General features: G+C 39.7%; 1 protein-coding gene across 3 annotated transcripts in view; it reads left to right on the top strand.

Annotated features, from left to right (window-relative positions):
• Nucleotides 1–19,957, top strand: part of eIF2D (eukaryotic translation initiation factor 2D) — a 192,550-nt gene that overhangs the window by 131,888 nt on the left and 40,705 nt on the right. For all 3 annotated transcript variants that reach the window (XM_067089626.1, XM_067089625.1, XM_067089628.1), the window contains exons 9-10: nucleotides 4,779–4,897; nucleotides 15,421–15,507. In XM_067089626.1, coding sequence (XP_066945727.1) covers nucleotides 4,779–4,897; nucleotides 15,421–15,507 — 206 coding nt within the window. The remainder of the gene's footprint in view (nucleotides 1–4,778; nucleotides 4,898–15,420; nucleotides 15,508–19,957) is intronic.

Below are 19,957 nucleotides of genomic sequence, written 5' to 3'. Positions count from 1 at the left end.
TCCTCATAAAGAGGTAGGTGGTCAGAAGGGACAATCCCCTTCAAAGGGACAACAACAGCCACATCAGCAAGGACATCCTTTTCACAATGTCCAAAACTGTCTTATAAAGGAAAAGGGAAAGCAATGCCCAGAATGCCTATCAGGAGAAAAGATAGAGGAAGGGGGGTATACTAATAGGAACTGTTTGGTCAGGGGTTGGCTTCAAAGACACCACAGGGAATGGAAGTCTTCTCCTTGGGGACACAGCATTATTCTCAGCCGGGTGGGGTGAAAATGATCTCATCCCCCCCACCTTTAAATGGGTTCTTTCAAAAACCAGACCCCTCTCTGGAAGATTACATGCAGAAGGCCCTGTTGAAGGGAGCCATAGAGAAACATATGTATATTCACCACCAAGCACGTCTCGTCAGTGTTCCCAAAAAGGATTCCTCTGAACGAAGAGTGATCCTCGACCTATCAACATTGAACAAGGACATTGCCAAAAGTTTTGGATGACTACCATTGCCTAAGTACGTTCAGTCATTCCAAAAGGGACTTGGACAATTTCTATAGACCTGAAAGATTCATACTGGCATGTCCCTATCACTATTTCCTTCTTCCTCTTCCTAGGGTTCTGCATGGGAAAAGATTCGTACAGGTCCAAAGTCATGCCTTTTAGGGCTAAACATTACCCAAGAATTTTTACAAAATTAGTAATGGTAGTTGTCTGGGAACTCAGAAAAGAAGGAATACAACTAATGACTTACCTAGACGACTGGTTAATCTGGGGGTCCACAAGAAAAGAGTGCTTGAAAAACCTAAGAGCGGTGGTCAAAAGACTCTAGTCAAAAGGTTTTATAATCAGTTGGAAAAAATCCCGCCTCATGCCCAGCAGATGCTTTCAGTGGCTGGGACTGTGTTGGGATACACTTCAGGGCCTGTTGTCTCTCCCCATCAAAACTCAGAACAGAATAAGGAAAAACCTCAAAAGGTTCCTTGCACAGCCCAGAGTTCTCAGACGGCATTTAGAAGATACGATAGGTCTGCTGTAGTTTGCATCAGTAATAGATCCAATACTCAGATTGCAACTGAAAAACGTGAACAAATTTTGGCTATTGCACACAAGAAAAAAAGATGCGAGACCGATCTCACCAAAAGAATCAGTAGGCCTAAGTTGGGGAGATACGGCCTTGTACCTGGAAGAAATTTGGCGAAACAGGTCACCCTGACTCCTACATCTGCATGAGTGACAATACACACAGATGCCTCATTGACAGGTTGGGGAGGACAATGGGAGGATTGTCAGGTGGCAGGGAGGTGGTCAGCTACTCTGAGGAATTGTCATATCAGTTTCATGGAGCTGATGGCTGCCTTTTTATCTCAAAAACCTTAAATCTCCAGAAGAGACACATACAGTATTCTGTTGGTTCTAGACAACACGACTACAGTGTCCTGCATCAAGAGATCGGGTCTTGCTTACCTCCTCCCAATATGATAATGCTAGCCATCCTTTGGATGGCGCAAGTAAAGAAGTGGCACCTGTTTGCAATTCACCTCACAGGGTCTCTCGGTGTAATAGCAGACTATCTACCAAGGGAAGAAGCCTCAACAGAGTGGATGTTGGACAACCACTCTTTTCAAACAATAGCCAACATGCTTCCACAACCGGAAGTGAACCTGTTGACTACATGCGAGAATCACAAACTCCCAGTACAGTATATGTGTCTCCGAACTTGGACAGTCAAGCAGCAGCAACAGATGCCTTCCTACAAGACTAAAACAAGTAAGTGGAGGACAATAAATCTTTTTCCTCCATTATCCAAGATTTCGAAGGTTTTGAGCAAACTCCTAACCTTCAAAGGGACAACTTACTTAATACCTCCAAATTGGCCAAACAGTCATTGGTTCCTATTACTTGAACAATGGATGAAAAGATCAATTCCACTATGGTCCGCTGTTCTATCCCAGAAAGTAGGAAGGAATGTTGTTTACACATCCTCTTTTCTGAGCCGAGACCTTCACGTATGGATTTTTAAATATCTACCATGATAACTACTCGCCCAACATTGCTAGGTACCTAGTGCAAAAATTATGGACATCATCTATCCAGCAATACTAGTTCATGTGGAAGAAATGGTTAGATTATATCCATACTGAGAGCCCAGTTGAGATTTCTATAGAAACACTTTTAAATTTTTTCTTATATCTTTTTGAAGACAAACATCTTGTTGTTACAAAAATCATGGTGTACAAGGCAGCATTAACGGAACTCTTGCTTTATGGATTCGGGTTTGACTCCAGCATCAAAGTTGTCACTTCCCTTTTGCGGTTGTTCACTCTACAAAGACCCGCTCCTGAAAGACTTACGATTACTTGGCCCCTGAGCATGGTACTTGGACTTCTATCTACCCCTCAGTTCAGCAGACCCAATACAACCGCAACTCACATACTGCAGATGGCTATCTTAGATGGGGATGATACATCACGCAATAATACCCTGTATTATTGTCCCCCAGCCCATCATTCCTGGCCAAGAATGAGGATCTTTTAAGAAGGAAATTGCCTATTCTTATAAGAAAACTCAATTTAGGAGACAAAACATTATGCCTAGTTCAATCACTTAAGGTTTACTTAAAGGTCATGGCAAATATCCATCATTAAGAAGGCAAACCCACACTCCTTTCATAGGTCACATGATATTAGGAAAGTAAGTATGTCATTGGCCTTCTTCAGAAATGTCTCTTTTGAAGAAGTCTCTGAATGTACAGGTGGTCATCAGAGACAGTATTCTTAAAACATTACTGCCATGAACTTGAACAAATTCGGCTGCACTGTGTATCAGTAGGTGGTATGGTTAGTCCTGACCCCATAGGCGCTACAGCAGAAAACCAGTAGTCCTCCTAACGGGTCGGTATGCTGGCTATCACTGGGGAAGGTGCAACAAGACTGCAACCACACCCAGTATACTTAGGTAAGTCATTACAGAACTTCACCATAAAAACATAAGTTCTTTTTTAGTTTCTTGATTTTTGTTACCAAAACCTAAAAGGTTTTTAGAATGAAGAATGGGACTTGAAACTTGTGGCTTGTTGTCAGACCAGAAATGTTTTTATTTTTTCTTTGGGTTGTTGGGATTAAAATTTTGAGAGCTTAAGCCTTTCATCATCTGTCAATTGATTTGTAAAGCTCCTTGAGGACAAAACAAGCGACTACACTATCAAATACAGTTTTTGACGTAGGAAAATCTATTTTTGATAGTTGCTGTTGAGTCCTCAAAACCCTCCTACTTCCCAGACATGCACAATAGTCACTTCTTCTTGCAGGTTTGATGTTGGAAAACTGGGTTCAGCTTCGCTGAACATAAGGGAAAATGCCTTCTTACTTTTGACTCCATTATACTCCATCATGTGTTTTAGTGTTTATCATTACGACACAATACCCTGCTACAAGACCAGGCTAAAAGATATTTCTTTGATATTAGTCTAGTCATCATGGAGCTCTGGCACACCATGGAGGGGTAGTCGCTGTTGAGGACTCAACGACGACTACCAAAAATAGGTTTTTCCTATGTCAAAACCTTTTTTATGTCATATAGATTACAAACTATACCAGTGCATGAAAGAGATCATATACATATACCCATAAGCAAAATAAAAAAAAAAGTTTAACACTATTTGACAACCGTTACACTGAGTCTGAGATTTTGCAAAAAGAACCATGTCACTTCAGATTTGAGCATGACCATACCATCATCCTTGTAGATATATGAAGCATTACAAATAATACCTACTTTTATGTTAGCATTGGAGGATATGTTTTTAAGGGCTGTTGAAAAAGAGTTCTGAGTCTAAGGTACTGTCAAATATTCAAAATAATTAACTGTGTTACCTGTGCAACATTGTGGGGTGGAAGCAAGGTGTGAGATCTGCTAATCAATAAAACGTATAAAGAATATAAATTCAGTACAAGTATGTCATTATTCATGTTTTAATTTTCCTAACAACTGTTTCTACTATGCTTGATTAAAGATTCCAAAGACCATTACAGCACAGTGACAGGAAGAACGACTTTCTCTTGCTTAACTATGTCAGTTTCTTTTCTGAAGCTTTTGGATAACAAATTAATAAGAAAGGACAATTTTTGATGTGCTAGTAACCTACACCTATCTAATCTGGTGATTCTAAGGGTAGAATAATGGCAACATCCTTGGTACTTTATTACTTTACATCTTTACAAAATGGCGTGATTATGGATCTACAAAATATAATGTACAGTATAGAGCATAACATTCTGTTGCTGTTAATCATTTCCAATAAGTGTAAAATGAAGATGCTGCTAGCAAAAAGCAAGATCTGGAATGGAACAAGTATTAGTCCTGTAAGTAAACCATGTGGTATTTGGAATCTTTTATCAAGTGTAGTAGAAACAGTTAGGAAAATTAAAACATGAATACTGTAATGACATACTTTAGTCAATTTATATTCTTTTTATCATGCTGTAATATACAATTGTAAGCCGTAATTACTTTGTGACCAGAGTAGAAAAGATATGCATATAGCCCTCTTGATGAAAAACAAGTTGCAAAAGTGAAGAAATACATTTTCCTTTGGGTACCTTGTTATGAAGTGTTAGTGGTCTGGTATTCCATAACAAATTTATGAAATTATGGAAATGAGTGACTAAGATATTTGTTAACAGGCTAGCTGAGAGATTTATAATGCCCTACTATTTGAAAAACACACAGTTTTCCCCCAGATATTTTTCTGAATGTATGTTATGTCTTTTTATATTATTTACAGGAGGAGACAACAGTAAAACCTGTTGCAAAAACTGAGAATGCATTTTCCCCTCCAGTTATGGAAGAAGTTCATCAGGTTTCTGGAGATACTATATCGTTTTACAGAGCCAATGGCTATAGGTAGGTGATGTGCATGTCGTTCTATAAAATACAGTACTCTGTAGTGTCCTTTAAATTTTCTCTTAAATTTTAGGTATTGTAGCAATTTTTCAAGTGTTTCTACGTAAAATGGGAACTTTAGCATACTTTGCATAACTTTCTTCGTCAGACAGTACAGTATGTGGCAGTATAAAATAAAGGCGTCAGACAATATACAGTAAACCTCCTGTATTCGTGGTCTCACTATTCACGGACTCGCCTATTGGCAGATTTCTCTGTGGAACATATATACACATTATTCATGAAAAATTTGCTCATTCACAGTATTTTTCACTGAGAAGTATTCACTAATTACTGTATTTTCATATTTTCATGACTAAATGCATTTTTTGTGATAAAACTATTAAAATACTCAGGTATAAGCATTTTTAGAGGGTTTTTTTTGTGTTTGAACTATCAAAATAGGCAGTTCTAAGTGTTTTTAGAGGGGTTTTAAGTATTCGTGGATTTTAGCTATTCGTGGCCCTGCGAATACGGGGGGTTTACTGTATGGCAGTTTAAAATAAAGGCATCTACCTCTTGTGAATACTATGTAATGGTAAGTTATCACTGTGAAGTGGGAGAAGCCACCACTTGGTATACTAGAGGTAGCCATTATTCTGACTGTCATCTTGTAATGTAAACATGAGATTGGAGATGTAGATAAGTGTCTTTTTATTTGTAACAATATTTTTTTCATTTCCTGGATGCTGTCCTTTGCTTTTTGGTATGCTTGCATGTATTTTTGAAATGTGTGTGTGAGTCTGATTTTGATGGAAATTCTGGATATAGTAATGTGTTCTGGGCGCTGGGGAGAGTTTGTGTGTTTGTGTGTATGTAAGGAGGACTCACGTCCCACATGATACCAATCTTCAGTTATAATTTTGTTAGTTTAGCCACTGTTTGTCCTCAGATGAGTTACTCTTCTGGTCCCCCAGGGCTCAAAAGACAGACCAGCCAATATCAAGGAATTCTCTCCTAGTTGGTCTTGGCCAGAACAGTGATCACTTGCAATTTGATTGTAGTTATCAGTCTGGCAAGACTCATCACATACAGTATTTTTTGTGCCCTAACTATCAAATGAGTTGATCTTCAGTAAGCAGTGAGAGGTAAGTTTGTCTGGTGACCTCTAACTTGTGTTCAGAGGACTGGTTTAGGGTATTTCATGTTTATTTTTTATGTTGGTCATTTGTATTTACATTAGTATTGCAACTAATTATTTTCTTGAGAGATATCAGTCTCATGTTGCCTAGCTGCCCTTAATGTTAAAGAGAGATGCCAGTCTCATGTTGTCTGGCTCCCGATAATGTTACTGTAATAATAATTTTTTTTTCAGCTGTGTAAATTTTTGTTGTCTACCATACATTATATTATAAAATTTTTGTGTATTTTGCTGGGATTTGAGAAGGGTAGGATTTACAAGGCAAGGTCAGGTAAGCAATTTGTTGCCAGCATTTCAGCTTCTGTGTCCAAGTGTCCTATATTGTGGTTGACCCTGGTTAAGGTTAAAGAATATGTCTTCCAGTGATGAGTTCTACCTGCTGTCAAGACTGCCTGTCTGCTTTTGACTTGCAGTTCCACTATTCGTGCTTTACCCAATGACCAGACCACCTGCTAAACTTACACTGCTCTTTCACTTGTTTCCCTGGTGCCTCCCTCTGGCCAGACTCCTGAATTTTGCTCATGTGTGTTTGATGTTAGATAATTATTTCAGTTACTTGAAAGATTTAAAGTTTGCTCATGAGTGGCCAAGTGGGACAGACACTGTCCTGTTGCGCAGTGTCCTAGAGACCGAACATTATATACATAAATGATCAGCACTCAAGCCCCTTCTCCACTCAAGCTAGGACAACGAGGAACTAGGCAGCAGCTCTTGATGACTTAACAGTAGATGTATGGGGCCTCTCAAACCCCTGATCCTTTAGCTCACAGGGATGGCGATGTTGTGTTGCTAGTGAATTCTGTCGAGCCATTTGTTGGGCTTGAGCTATGGACCACCACACATTGAAGTTTAGGTGAAACCACTTAGCTACCATTATTTCCTCCATGTATGGAGTAATTTGACCATCTTTGTTAGGTATTGCCTCGGGTGTGTATGCTGCCTGTTGTGCCTGCTGTTCTGATTGTATCAGATGCCATGTGACCTCCTATGTGCATGATGTTTCAGTTTTGCCCACTGTTTATGCAGTGCCTGTTGTTACAATTGCTGCTGTTCCCATAGTGACTGCTATTTTTTAATTATGTCCCTTCCTTTTTTTCTCTAAATCTTTGGCTGAAAACCCTTATGGACAGAGCCAGCAGACTATAAACCCAGGAGGGTTCCAAAGGGAAATCAGCTTGCACAGAGAGAGTGACCATTTTAAAGGAAAGGTAATAAATAAATAAATATGAGGGAACAGAAAATAAAACTGATACACCTGAATTCAGAGGACGTCAGCAGAAAGCAGTAATGAATTTACTCCAATGATTAAACATTTTGAGATCAGAAGGTTCCACAAATGCACCAGACAAACTGTCCCACATTTTAGTTGTAGCCAAGTAAAGCTCCTAGCAAATGAAGTAGTATTAAACCTGACACTAGAAAACAACAAACTATTTGCGACAGCAGCCTGCCTAGTTTTGCAAGTAAAATCAGTTAAGTCAGTTACATAAGAGTGCAGAGAATGTTTTTTGTTGTAGTGTTGTATTTTTTATGCAGCAAATATAACGAAGTTCCTTTCAGTCTATGCCACAAGTCAGCATTAAGAGTTAGCAAAATAAGCTTGACAGAAGACTTAACACTATCCAAGAATTTGAGATGAGAGTCAGCACTGGAAGACCTCACTGGAAAACATTACTCCAAACAAGGAAGAAGGGCAGAGTTAAAACATTTAGTATACAGGAATAGCTTCTTCATGAAATACTCAAATACATTTCTGAAAGATACTAGCTTTTTGAGAAACAGAGGAATCAGTATTACATATATGCTTCTCAAAAGTCAGTTTCTAATCAAAAGTTAACCAAAAATCTTGAAAGAGTCACTGACATTTAAAACTGTACTGTTTAGATGTAAATCAGGATGCAAAGGCTAAATTGTTCTGGATGAACTAACAATCATGCTTTGAGTTTTAAAGGATTAAGCTTCATGCCCCAAAGCCTACCCCACTCATGAATGCATCAGATCTCTATTCAGAGATTCTGCAACCACAGACCCAAGGTATGGAAGAAGAAAAACATTGCCAAATTAGCATCATCTATCTTTGGGTCAGGCTTATCTTGCATTCCACCACTACTAACAGATAATGGCAGATTGGTTACTGGCCCTAGAGAAAAGGCTGAACTACTTCATCGAGCTTTTGAAGCTAAGCAATCTGCTGAGTATGTCCCTCTCTCTGATACTTGTCATCCTGAGCCTATTCTTATAAAATTTGCATTTTGCTTCAGGGATGTTAAGAAAATTCTGGATAATCTTGATAGCTGGGGTGGAAAAGATCCTGATGGTTTCTTCTCTTTGTTTTTTTTTTTAAGTTTCTATTGTGTTGTCTCCCAAGATTACTAGATTCTTTGTGGATGAATGCAAGCTTAGTAACACAGTGCGTGTTCCAAAGAGCAACATATCTGCAGACTGCCAATCTCTATTCTCCCTGTGCTCTCTAAAGTTCCTGAGAAACTTATTTTTAAGCCACTATAGGATGTGGAATCTAAAGGATTGTTAGCTGATAGTCAGTATGCATACAGGAAGCAGTTAGGTACCAGCGATGCTCTTTTAGACTATGACATGCCATTTGCATGGGAACCTTGATAAGGGTTTTGAGTGCAGAGTAATTCAAACAGATTTTAGTGCTGCTTTCGATTTAGTAAAACACAAGACACTTATTTATAAACATCAGAATCTTGGACCGGGTGGATAAGTTTTAGGATTACTTCAAGATTTCATTACAGGTAGGCAGCAGCGAGTTGCTGTGGACGGGATCGTTAGCGAACAAAGACCTATTGTGTCGGGAGTTCCACTGTTAATTTTAGTGTATACAAGTGATATGGTTGTTGGCCTGGAAAACAAGATTGTTCAATATGCTGATGATGCAGCATTTGTGGGAGTAGTAAAGTCTCCACTTATGAGAAATGAAGCTGCCCTCAGCCTCAATCGGGACATGGACCAGATCAGTGAATGGTGCAGCTGGTGGGGTATGAGGCTGAACTCCAGTAAAACTAAAACACTGTTGATTAGCAGATCTCGTACAGATGTCCCACCCCATACTCCCCATCAGGTGGCTGGAACATCCAACTTTTGAGAAACATCTAATGAAAGTTTCAGCAAATGCTGCACGAAAGTTAGGTATTGTTCGTAAGGCCTCATGTAATTATAACAGTGATAAAATCAATGCAACCTGTTTTAGGTTATTTGTACGTTTTTTACTAGAATCCTGTTCTCTGGTGTGGATGTCTGCTTCTGCCAGAGATTTATGTCATTTAGATAGAGTGGTTCATGGTGGTAGGTTTTTGTTCCCTAATAGTAGCAGTTATGACTTGGACCGTTGATGGATGGTCTCTTGTTTTTTACTTTTTTATAAGTTGTATTTCAACAGAGATCTTTCAAATTCACAATCGATCCCTGATCCCCTTTATATGCCAAGAGCAACCAGATTCGCTGAACAGAGGTACCAATATGCAGTAAATGTGCCTCACTGTTGAACTTCTCGGTTCCAGAGGTCCTTTATTCCTCACAACGTTAGACTGTGGAAGAGCCTCCCAGAGGATGTCATGTAATTGGAACTTCAGAAGTTCAAGTGAAAATGCAGTGCATTACTACCCTAATACAATTCTTCTTGCATTTTAATACTTTTTTTTTATCTACTTATCTATTTAATTTATTTTTTTATAAGTGGGATCTCTTCTTTCTATATTTTACTTTACTTCCTCTTAATTCATCCTGGTGAACACCATATTCTTTGGAAGCTTGAATTTCAAGCCAATGGCCCCTGTGGGCTTGTATAATAAAAATAATAATTTAGAAGAGTAGCTGCATCAGCACATGCTATCAGTTTGTTCTCTAGACTTTGCGACTTGTCACTTAGTATCAATAATAACTAAGAAAAATCCAAGAACACTGCCTTGAGAAACACCTGAAATTACATTACTAAAGCTACTATACTGGCTATTAACAAAGACCTTTTTAGTTCTGCCTATTAAAAATTTATTTTAAATATTAATAAAAGATCCACCAATTCCCAATAATCTTAGCTTGTAGATAAGTGGTTCATAATTCACATGGTTAGAGGTTGCACTGAAATCTAAAACAACAATGCATGCCTCTGCACCCTCATCAAGAGCATTCTGCAAGACAGTAGATACTGATGAGTGCATTGCAATTACCAAGGCCTTTAAGAAACCCAAACTGTAATGCTGGTAGTGAGTTATTATCTACAACAAACCTACAAAGATGCTTGGAAAGCAGTCCTCAAAAACCTTAAAAAAACACAGGTGAAATTGAAAACGACCTTAATTCAGAGGGGCATGAAGATGGATGTAGTCCCATAGGTAATGCAGAAATTTTTTCATTTCGCCAAAGACGGCAAACTTGCAAGTCCAACTAACCTTCTGAGAATAATAGTAATCTTAGGAGTAGTGAAATCAGCAGGCTTTTTAGAAAAGGTGATAAATATAGAAATATGTTGGATCCATGCCCATGTAGGGATTAAAGGAAATGAAGAGGCTGATAAAACAACTAAAGAAGCGGTCCACATGACAAGAGAAAATGTGAACATCCCTATTAGTGACTATAAGTTATATAAAAACAATCTTTGTAAGTAAATGGTAAAATATATGGAATGAAGAACCTGAAAATAATAAAGTAAAACAGATAAAATCCAGTGTTGGGAAATGGAGTTCATCATAAGAGAGAGAGAGACACACGCTCAAGTAATTCTGATGCGTCTTCGAATAGGCTATACTTGTTTGACACATGGAGTGCAAAGTGTTGATAATAGTCAAGCATGTACAGTATTGTGTGAATGTCCAAAATATAACCTGCGATGATTAAATTTTGGAAGTAGATCAATGAAGGAAATTTTGTCAGAATCTACATTTTCAGTAATACCAGTTTTAATGTTCATGAGGAGCTGTGATTTAATTGATGAAGTATAAAACAAGTAAATGATAAAAATGTGAAAACCCTTAGGGTGTTTAATGAATTTTAAAACAACTAAATTTTAAAATGTTACTTAACTTATTCTAAATTTTTATATACCTTTTTAGTGAGTATATATGAAAACATGAGTATAAATGTATTTATTGTGAGTGTGTTCAAGTATGAGAGTGTATGCCTTTGTGCAGTTTTTAATTTCATCTTCATTCATTCATCATTATACCAAATGACCTATTTGGTCCCAGTGCTAGGCCTTTGGCCTAGACCTGGCCAGCCCTATGGGAGCTGATAGTCAGCTCAGTGGTCTGGTTAAACTGTTTTAGTAATAATAATATCTGTGATTACAAGGTGAAGATAGTGTGTGGGTTCATTTACTAACTGCTCACAACCAGAAATAGTTGAAAAATCTAAAGCAATAATGCCATGATTATATGTGGCAGAAATCTGAACTGGTTTCATCTGTTAAGGCTACATACATAAATGTTGTTGTAGAGAGACACTCGAAAGCATTAGCATGCCCATCATTGAGCAGTATCAGTAGACCTCTGTCAGTTATCTTTCAGTCTTAGTACCAAGTAAGTCCTCATGCCAAGCTGTGGTAGTCCATGATTGGTCATCTTTCATTGTTGGATAAGTTAGTTCTGCTCAGCTCCTTCAGGATGAAGTCCTTGTAAGGGCAGCCATCAAATTGTTGGCTGACTGTATATCTGAATTACTCTCACAGTCATAGCCTTAGGCCGCTTTCACACCAAGGTGGCACGTCGCACATGGCATGGCACGTAGCACGCCACTTGAAAACGAACATTAGGAAACCTATGGAACCTTTCTCACCGAGGTGGCGTGGCTCGTCGCATGAGCCACATGCGACTTGCATGCCATTCCGACATTGAACATGTCCATTTTTTTTAAGTGTGCGACTTGCCACCCCGGACTGTGATGTCAAACTTTAATGGAACTTTCACCTCCAAACTTATTATTAGACGATGTAGTATTACATTTTTTTATTTTAATAACAAAATATACAACAAAATGAAAACTTTTGGATATATGGCACAGATTTGCGCAAGCACATGTGACAACACTGCCTGATGAGAGGGACATGCAGCCGAAAGATACTAACTACAGAAAATTTGTGAGCGCACAGGAACGACTACTCATATTTCTAAGCGATGATAAATCATTATTGTCTCCAGCAATTGAAAAATATGGTTGAAACAGTGACACAAAGTAATAGATGAGAAATACATTGCGATTTAATTAATTTTATTATTATTATTATTATTATTATTATTATTATTATTATTATCATCATCATCATCTACTACTACTACTACTACTACTACTACTATTACTACTACTACTACTACTACTACTACTACTACTACTACTACTACTACTACTACTACTACTACTACTACTACTACTGTATAGCCAAAATGGTAACCCAGCACTGAGTTCCAAAAGGGGACATATAAAACATAACATAGGGTGTTTAGCAATACTCATGACCTTTTCCAATATACTTTATTATTCACAAAATAGGTTCTCACAGCCTATGCATCATGATTAACAAACACCAAACTTTACAGTACAGTAAATCCTGAGTAGCTGTCTTGATCCTGAGGCTCCATTGTCATTGCTTGTTGACCTATAACGTCATGTGCTTCGGGATGCTGCAGATAGCTGTCTGTTGAGTGTGAATATACAGACACTAGATAATCGAGAAACTCATCCTTCATTACATATTTCATATGTGAGTTCCAATACTTTTATTTTAAAACGTCTTTTCTGTGAACCACTGAAGCCTGCCACGTCTGGTAGAAGACTTTTGAAGCACTGAAAATCAGGATTTTTTGATTCATCAACAGATGGCAAAAAGTTTCTTTCCGCATTCGGTGAAAAAGCTGAACCTTCTCTTCATCGAGCTCTAGTTGCTTTGCAACTACATAAAACACTGTGAGCCTCTACATTGTCTTTAAGATACGGATATATCCAGTACCTCTTCCTTTTTCTTCTTCTGTGGGTGGCTATAGCACCAATCAAAGCAACAATAACCTCCTCATCCAATGGTGCCATCTTGTGCACTGTGAAGTGGACTGCCACCCTGAAACACGTGGCGCGTGCTACCTTGTTCTGAAATCACCGTGCCACTCATCACTTGCCACCTGCCACTTGCCACGTGCGACGTGCCACCTTGGTGTGAAAGCGGCCTTAGAGGATGTACTGAAAGATCTACTATAGTGTCATGACCCAGGCCACTAGAATTTTGTATTTGTCTAGTTCCTTAGCACTCAAAAATTTTATTCACAGATGCAACAACTTACACACATTGGCCCACTGTTGGGGCCTCACTTCCTTGGCCTGATCAAGAGACAACTTGCACCTGGTTTGTAGCTTATAGAAAGATGCACATCAGCTTCCTAGAATTGAAGTCAGTGTTTTTAGGCCTCCACACTTGCTGCCAAATTAGAAGGAAAGGGTGTTGAGGAAGAACACCATTGTTGCATATCTCAGAAACCAAGGAGTGACAAGATCTGAACATGTGTATTGCCTAGCAGTGGGTATATGTAGGCAGAGGCCAATGACATAAGGATCATGCAGAGATTCTTCCAGGAAGGTTGAATGTCAGGCAGACACCCTCATCCAGGGAAACAGGTGTTACCATCAGAATACATTGGTAACTATGGGGCATGCTTCTAGTAGGTCAAACTTAGAACAGCAACTTGCACCTGACAAAGGGACAGATCAGCAGCTGGTACAGTGAGGGGAATATTAATCAGATGAACAAATCTTATTCAATATGATCACTGCCTTCCTGCATTACCACCACCAGAAGAATCTTTTCTGCAGTTAATGGATTCAGTGCTGTCCTGTTACAAGTTGAAACTGCCTGTCTCTGCAGTCAAAGGATACAATGCTGTATGTCACAAGTTGTTACAAAAGTGTCTCAAAGTCACTGCTTCAAAAGATCTTAAAAACTCATCGATCATTTTGAAAAGGAGTTGCCATGTCTTATGATTCAGACACCCAAGTGGGATTTCTTGCTGGTTCTTTGCGGTTTTTCAAGGGTATCCTACGAACTTCTTTAGGAATTTTCCTAAAAAAATTGTTATGAAGAAGAGTGCTTTTTTGCTGGCTTTAGCATCATTGAGAGATGTGAGCAAATGCCATGCCTTATTATGCAGTGTTACCCATACCAGAGGTTGGTCTTCCATGGGTCTGTGTTTGCCATTCCAACCGTGTTTTCTGTTACTTATGAGATGAAGAACATATTGTTTTACCCAGTGAGAGCTATCTGCCTGTAGTTGAAGAGGTTGAGACATCAAAGAGGTGATGACTCCAGACTGTTCTTATCCATGGGCCAATGGAAGACATCTCCAAGAAATCTGCATCTTTCTGGCTGACGTGTGTCTTTTTCATGAGCCTATAATGATGTGTTAGAAGATAAGGCTAGTCAGGTAATAGGTACTGTTCATGGGATCAGGGTGTAATAAACTTCTTAGCCTTTAAAAGGAATAAAGTATTGAAATTTCAGCTGTATGAAATATAGGTTCTTGGAGATTCCACTTATCACTGCCAATTTTTATCACAATAGATATGATGCACAAGAGGATGCATTTGTACTTGTTGAGGTTGTTAGTTGAAGCAGAAGTTTCACCAGTTGTGGAGGATGTATTGCAATCTTGTTCTACCTTTTTCTAACCTTTTAACCGAATCTCATCCATACTCAGGATACATAGTCTTGTGGGGTAATATGATTTTATGTCTCAAATGGCTTGCCGATGCATACTCTTTAGACAGCTTGCCAAGTACAGACTCCTTATTGTAATCTTTGGATGTTACCACAACTTAAGAATTCATTATGAAAACTTTGAGACTTGGTACTTGCCTCACTGGATCCATCAGACCCTTGCCAAAAATCTAGGATTCTCAGCTTACCTTAAATTCCCTTCTAAATTGTGATTTAAGTTCAGCGTAATTAGACGGTTTGAAACAAACTAAGATCTTGTAATATAAAACATGTTTTTCATAACAAACCCACCAATTGCTTGTGGAATGCTCACCTCCCATCCCCTGATTCTAACTGTTTCACTTCCAGCCTATGCAAATTATAAAGAGACCAGTTGGTACTTATGAGTGAGCCCATAGTGTGCATGCACAAGGGTAGCTCTTATTTCTCATTGTATGCAGGACATAAGATAGTATGTGTCTGGGTACAAACAAGGCCACAGACAAGGACTCAACATTATTGATGGGTTTGTATGAAAAAAATCTGTTTCATGTTATAAATACCTGCTTTTTTTAGAATGTTTTTGAAGTGTATATTTGTTAGTCTGGTCATTCTTTGTGATGATCTATTTCTGAATTCATATACTTACAGTAAAGGTGATGTTTTGAGCACAGGGGATGTGAGAAGAGTGGTTACAGATTACATCAAGAAAAATAATTTGCAAAAGGAAGGTGACAAGTAAGTAATTAACTGAAAGATTTTGCTCCATTTTTAGTAATTATAAGTTTACAAAGTAAGTCACATAAAAATGTAAGAAAGTATGATAAAAGGCTAAACATTTGTTTGAAACATCAGTCCCTTTTGGAAGGTATATATTGGAATTTTTGATAGTGTAACAACGCTTGTCCTCAAAGGAGTTACACTCTGATGGTCCCCCTCCAAGGCTCCATAAAACAAACTAACCAATTACAAAGAATTTTTTTATAGTTGGTCTCAGCCAGAATAGTGGTTGTTGTCACAGTGTTAGAATATAAAGGACTAAGGACAGGAGGGCCCTGTCTCCTGCCCTACAATGTTCCACTTGCACAGATGTGACAACAGCATGTGTCAGCCATCTTGCTCATTACACTCTGGTCTGTCCAAGAGTTCACTTATCTCCTGATTGTGCTCCGGAAATTGTGTTTGACTATGCATTTTTTGAGCATCATTACACCAATCAAGCTGAGTACTTAGTTTTAAGACCCAGTGAAAAGTTTTAGTTCTTTAAAATTTTAATGGGTAGGCTTTTGTTTGTTTAAGGTGAGAAGTTAGAAGTACTGTAGATTGCTAGGCTACGCTGTTTGCCATCTTTTTTTTCTTGTTTGACAAAGTGATAATTAGTATTAATGCAATAATATTAGACAATTTTGTTATAGAAACTTATTATGCCATGACCTTTTTAACATTGATAGACAATTTGAGGTTACCGAAAGGGTAAATCAGGTTAGCCAAACTTCTATGGAAATTGGCAATTTTCAGCACCTGAAAATCTCTGATTTCTGCATATCGGTGCCAATAATTGGGTATTGGTGCCGATACATACCTAACAGAGGTGCCGATAACTGAAAATCGGGGCTTTTCAGCGCCAATAAGCACTGAAAATCGCTGAAAAAGCACTGAAAATCGCCGGTTATCAGCGATTTTCGGTTACCATCACACCTGCAGAATGGAACCCCTGCCGATGGAGAATTGTTTAAATCGGCCATCAGAACGCGTATGTTGTAGCCTTCAAGCTGAAATCTTTCAGGATGAGTTTTTTCTTATTTTGTTTTATGTTGATTCAGTCATCATCGAGCCGGAGGGAAACGACGCCATTTGCATTGATGGTTTGTTTACCGGTTAGGCTTCTGGCAGCGTCAATAATAGTTTTGCATTAAAAGTAATTCTCGGATGTTACGACATTCCATTATAAAAGTAAATTGTATGTTACGCATTTTCATTAGGCCATAACTTTGGCAGTTTATGAATTGTTATCCAGCCATAAACTACTAGCGAGCCAGCGATAATAGTTTTGTTTTTAAAAGTAATTCTCGAGTGTTACGACACTCCATTATAAAGTCATTGGTCTAGACACTGTATTATAAAATAATTGGTGTATGTTAGGGTTTGCATTAGGCCATAACCCTGGCAATTTATGAATTGTTTCACGGCCTTAATATATTAGCAAGCTGAAGATAATAGTTTTGCCTTAAAAGTAATTCTTGTATGTTATGGCATTCCATTATAAAGTAATCGGCATATGACGCCTTTTCAGTAGGCATTAGCTTTTGCAATTCATGAACTGTTTACCAACCATAGGCTACTGGCAAGATGCCGATAATGTTTTTGCTTTGAAGTAATTTTCAGATGTTACAACATTGCATTACTATCTTTCATTAGACCATAATTTTGGCAATTTGTGATTTGTTTATCGGCCATGTGCTTCCTGCAAGCCACCCATAATTGCTTTGAAAGTAGTTCTTGGGTATTTTGCCATTTCATTAGGCCTGCAACTTTTGCAATTATTTTTTATTTACCGGACCTATGCTTCTTGGAAGCCTCCGGTAAATAAATTTTTAACATAACCATTACACCTTCCTTTGCAGAACTCAGTGTTAGGCAGAAAGTAGTAAGGAGAAAATTGTGGGTTTTTGTTGGCAGCTATGAGTTGACATTCTCGATAGCTGAGAACCAGCTCCCGCTACGAACCTTGCTGGCACCAATCTCGTGTGCCAGCTTTACCCCCAGCACCCTCTCTCATGCGCTCAGCGCCAGCTCTTGCACCCTGGCGCCAATTCTCTCCTACTAGCCGTCTTACCACATGCTCCCACACCTGGCTCCCTTGCTTCCCTTTCCATACCTTTGCCAGTCTTGTGTCTTGGTTAACAGATGTTAACCTTGTTATAGTGAAGTGTAGTGCAGTGGAGGAGGTGACTACTTGTCCCCTGATGCTCCTAGACAGAAGGTCCCTGTCAAACTCCCTTGCAAACCTGGGAGGAGGCAAACTGGAAGTCCAAGGGAGGTCGGAGGGTTTCACACAGGTTGTTGCCCCCTCAGTCGAGCCTGTTGTGGTCCCAGGTATCGGCAGACAGCCACTGGAAAGGCGTTTTGTTGGGTGCGTAGTGAGGAGGTAACTATCCGGCCCTATCAGATTTCATAAACCCAGTTCCTGTCAAACTCCCCTGCAAAATTGGGAGGAGGCATACTGTTAGTCCAAGTGAGTACAAAAGTGTTTTGCCCCGGATAGTTACCCCTCAGTTGAACCTGTTGTCCGCAGGTCTCGATGGACAGCCATTGAAAAGGCATCCATGAAGATGTACTTACCTTGGCCATAGTGGCGCCGATGATGTTTTTTCGGTTTGCAGATCCCAGTGTGAACAAGATTAGGATTCCAGTATGGACAAGAGGCTCCATTGACACTTTCTGGATCCCAATGTGGTTAGTTATGGATCAAAGTATAGACTAGTGATGCCCAAGTTCCCGAGTTCCGAGCTCCCAACTTTTGAGCTCCCAGGTTCTGAGTGTCCGAGTTCCAAGCTCCCAATTTCCGAGAGCCCAGTTCCTAGCATCCATATGTGTCTGAGTGGCCAGTGTCCGAGCTCACACTTGCGTTTCCACCTGTGTCCTATGTCCACTCGTCGTCCTGTCCGTTTCGAGCTAGCTATCAGCTATCTGACACCACACTCAGGAGTACGGACGCTACCTCTTCACCTTTCTACATTGGTTTCGTCGACTCCTTTGCTTCATTGGAGACCATTCAGCACCAACTTGGTAATTTGTTGGTCCTGTTACACTATCCACCAAAAGTCTAGTGTCCGAGTGTCCAGTGCCAGAGCACCCAGTGCCAGAGGCTCGGTGCCTTGGAGTGTTTCCGTGCCTTGTCATGTATGGACTCAGAAGAGTTTTTTTTTATTCTTGTTTTTGTATTCTCTAGAAGGATCTCTTCCACTGTGAGATTCACATAGTTGCAATGGGCTATCGCTCCCAAATGACGCCGTTCTGACACTAGCTTTGGAGCGCTCGACATTTTTTTCTTGAGCTCCTCTCCTGATGATGGGCTGCACGACCACAGTTCTTTATTTCTCTCTCTTAGACAGTAGATGAAGGTCAAGAGGGGAACGATCCAGACAATTCTTTCACCCATTCTCCAGGGCAATTGGATAGGAACTTGGATACGCAGGGAGCACTCTTCCAGATCCCCTTCCGAACCCCAGAGAGTTTTTTTAGTTCCGCCTTTCGGGACAGGTAGGGAGTCTTTGCTTCGACCTCCCGATTACTAGCTCTTCCTGCATTTGACTTCCCCTTTTGCCTGGGCATTACTTCAGTCTTTAAATGTCGACTGACTTCATTATCTTCGAAGAAAAGGGGCTCGGAGCCTCTTGACAGTAACCTTCACGGGGACAGGAACACAGTTGGACACCTCCGTGTTGCTTCTTAGCCCAGGTTTCTTTAGTTGGATTTCCAGTGATGCTGTCTGAACATGACTTGTGCAAGGGAATTCCTTCTTATGCTGAGCTTAGTTCTAGTCTTCTTGTCAGCACCTCAGATCTAGGTCAAAGTAGCCCATTTGAAGAACCGGGAAGATGTCCACGACTTGGTCCCCAAGAATAACGGAACCTCACTTATACTTTGGAGAGCTAGTGTTTCCTCTTATGGCCCTAGTACTGCTTGACCCTAGCTCTATGGTAGTGTGTTTGGATTAGACCTCAGTCCTAATGCATCTAATGGAGCAGAGAAGCTGGATCCAGCATTTCCTCTCAACCAGTCAGCGGAGTTCTTCCTCTGTTGACAGATCAATCAAGTCTTCTAGTCATTTGATTTATTCAGGGACGAAGCGTCAAAGGACGTACTGGGCCGTCAGAAGCTTGTCCTTCCCATCATGGCCTTTCGATTCCCTGAGTTGTCAGAATCTCATTATTGTATGAAGCAAGTCAACCTTTGACCTGTTTGCCTCTTCAAAGAACCTTCTACATGGTCGAGGAAGTGCTGAACAGTCTCAGGCTCAGTTTCCAGTTACTGGTGGACTCTTCAAGATCTTTCCCCATAACTGTGTCTTCTCAGACAACCTAGCTTCAGATATACTACCACGGGGGTCCGCTCTTGCCCAGACAGAAACCGGACTGTCCATAGGATTGTCTTTCGAAGAGTCTTCAAGACGTGTTGTAGAGGC

The sequence above is a fragment of the Macrobrachium rosenbergii genome, chromosome 46 (genome assembly GCF_040412425.1).
Source record: "Macrobrachium rosenbergii isolate ZJJX-2024 chromosome 46, ASM4041242v1, whole genome shotgun sequence".
Lineage (NCBI taxonomy): Eukaryota > Metazoa > Arthropoda > Malacostraca > Decapoda > Palaemonidae > Macrobrachium > Macrobrachium rosenbergii.
Note: the sequence above shows the minus strand (reverse complement) of the source record. Positions and strands in the feature narration are given on the sequence as shown.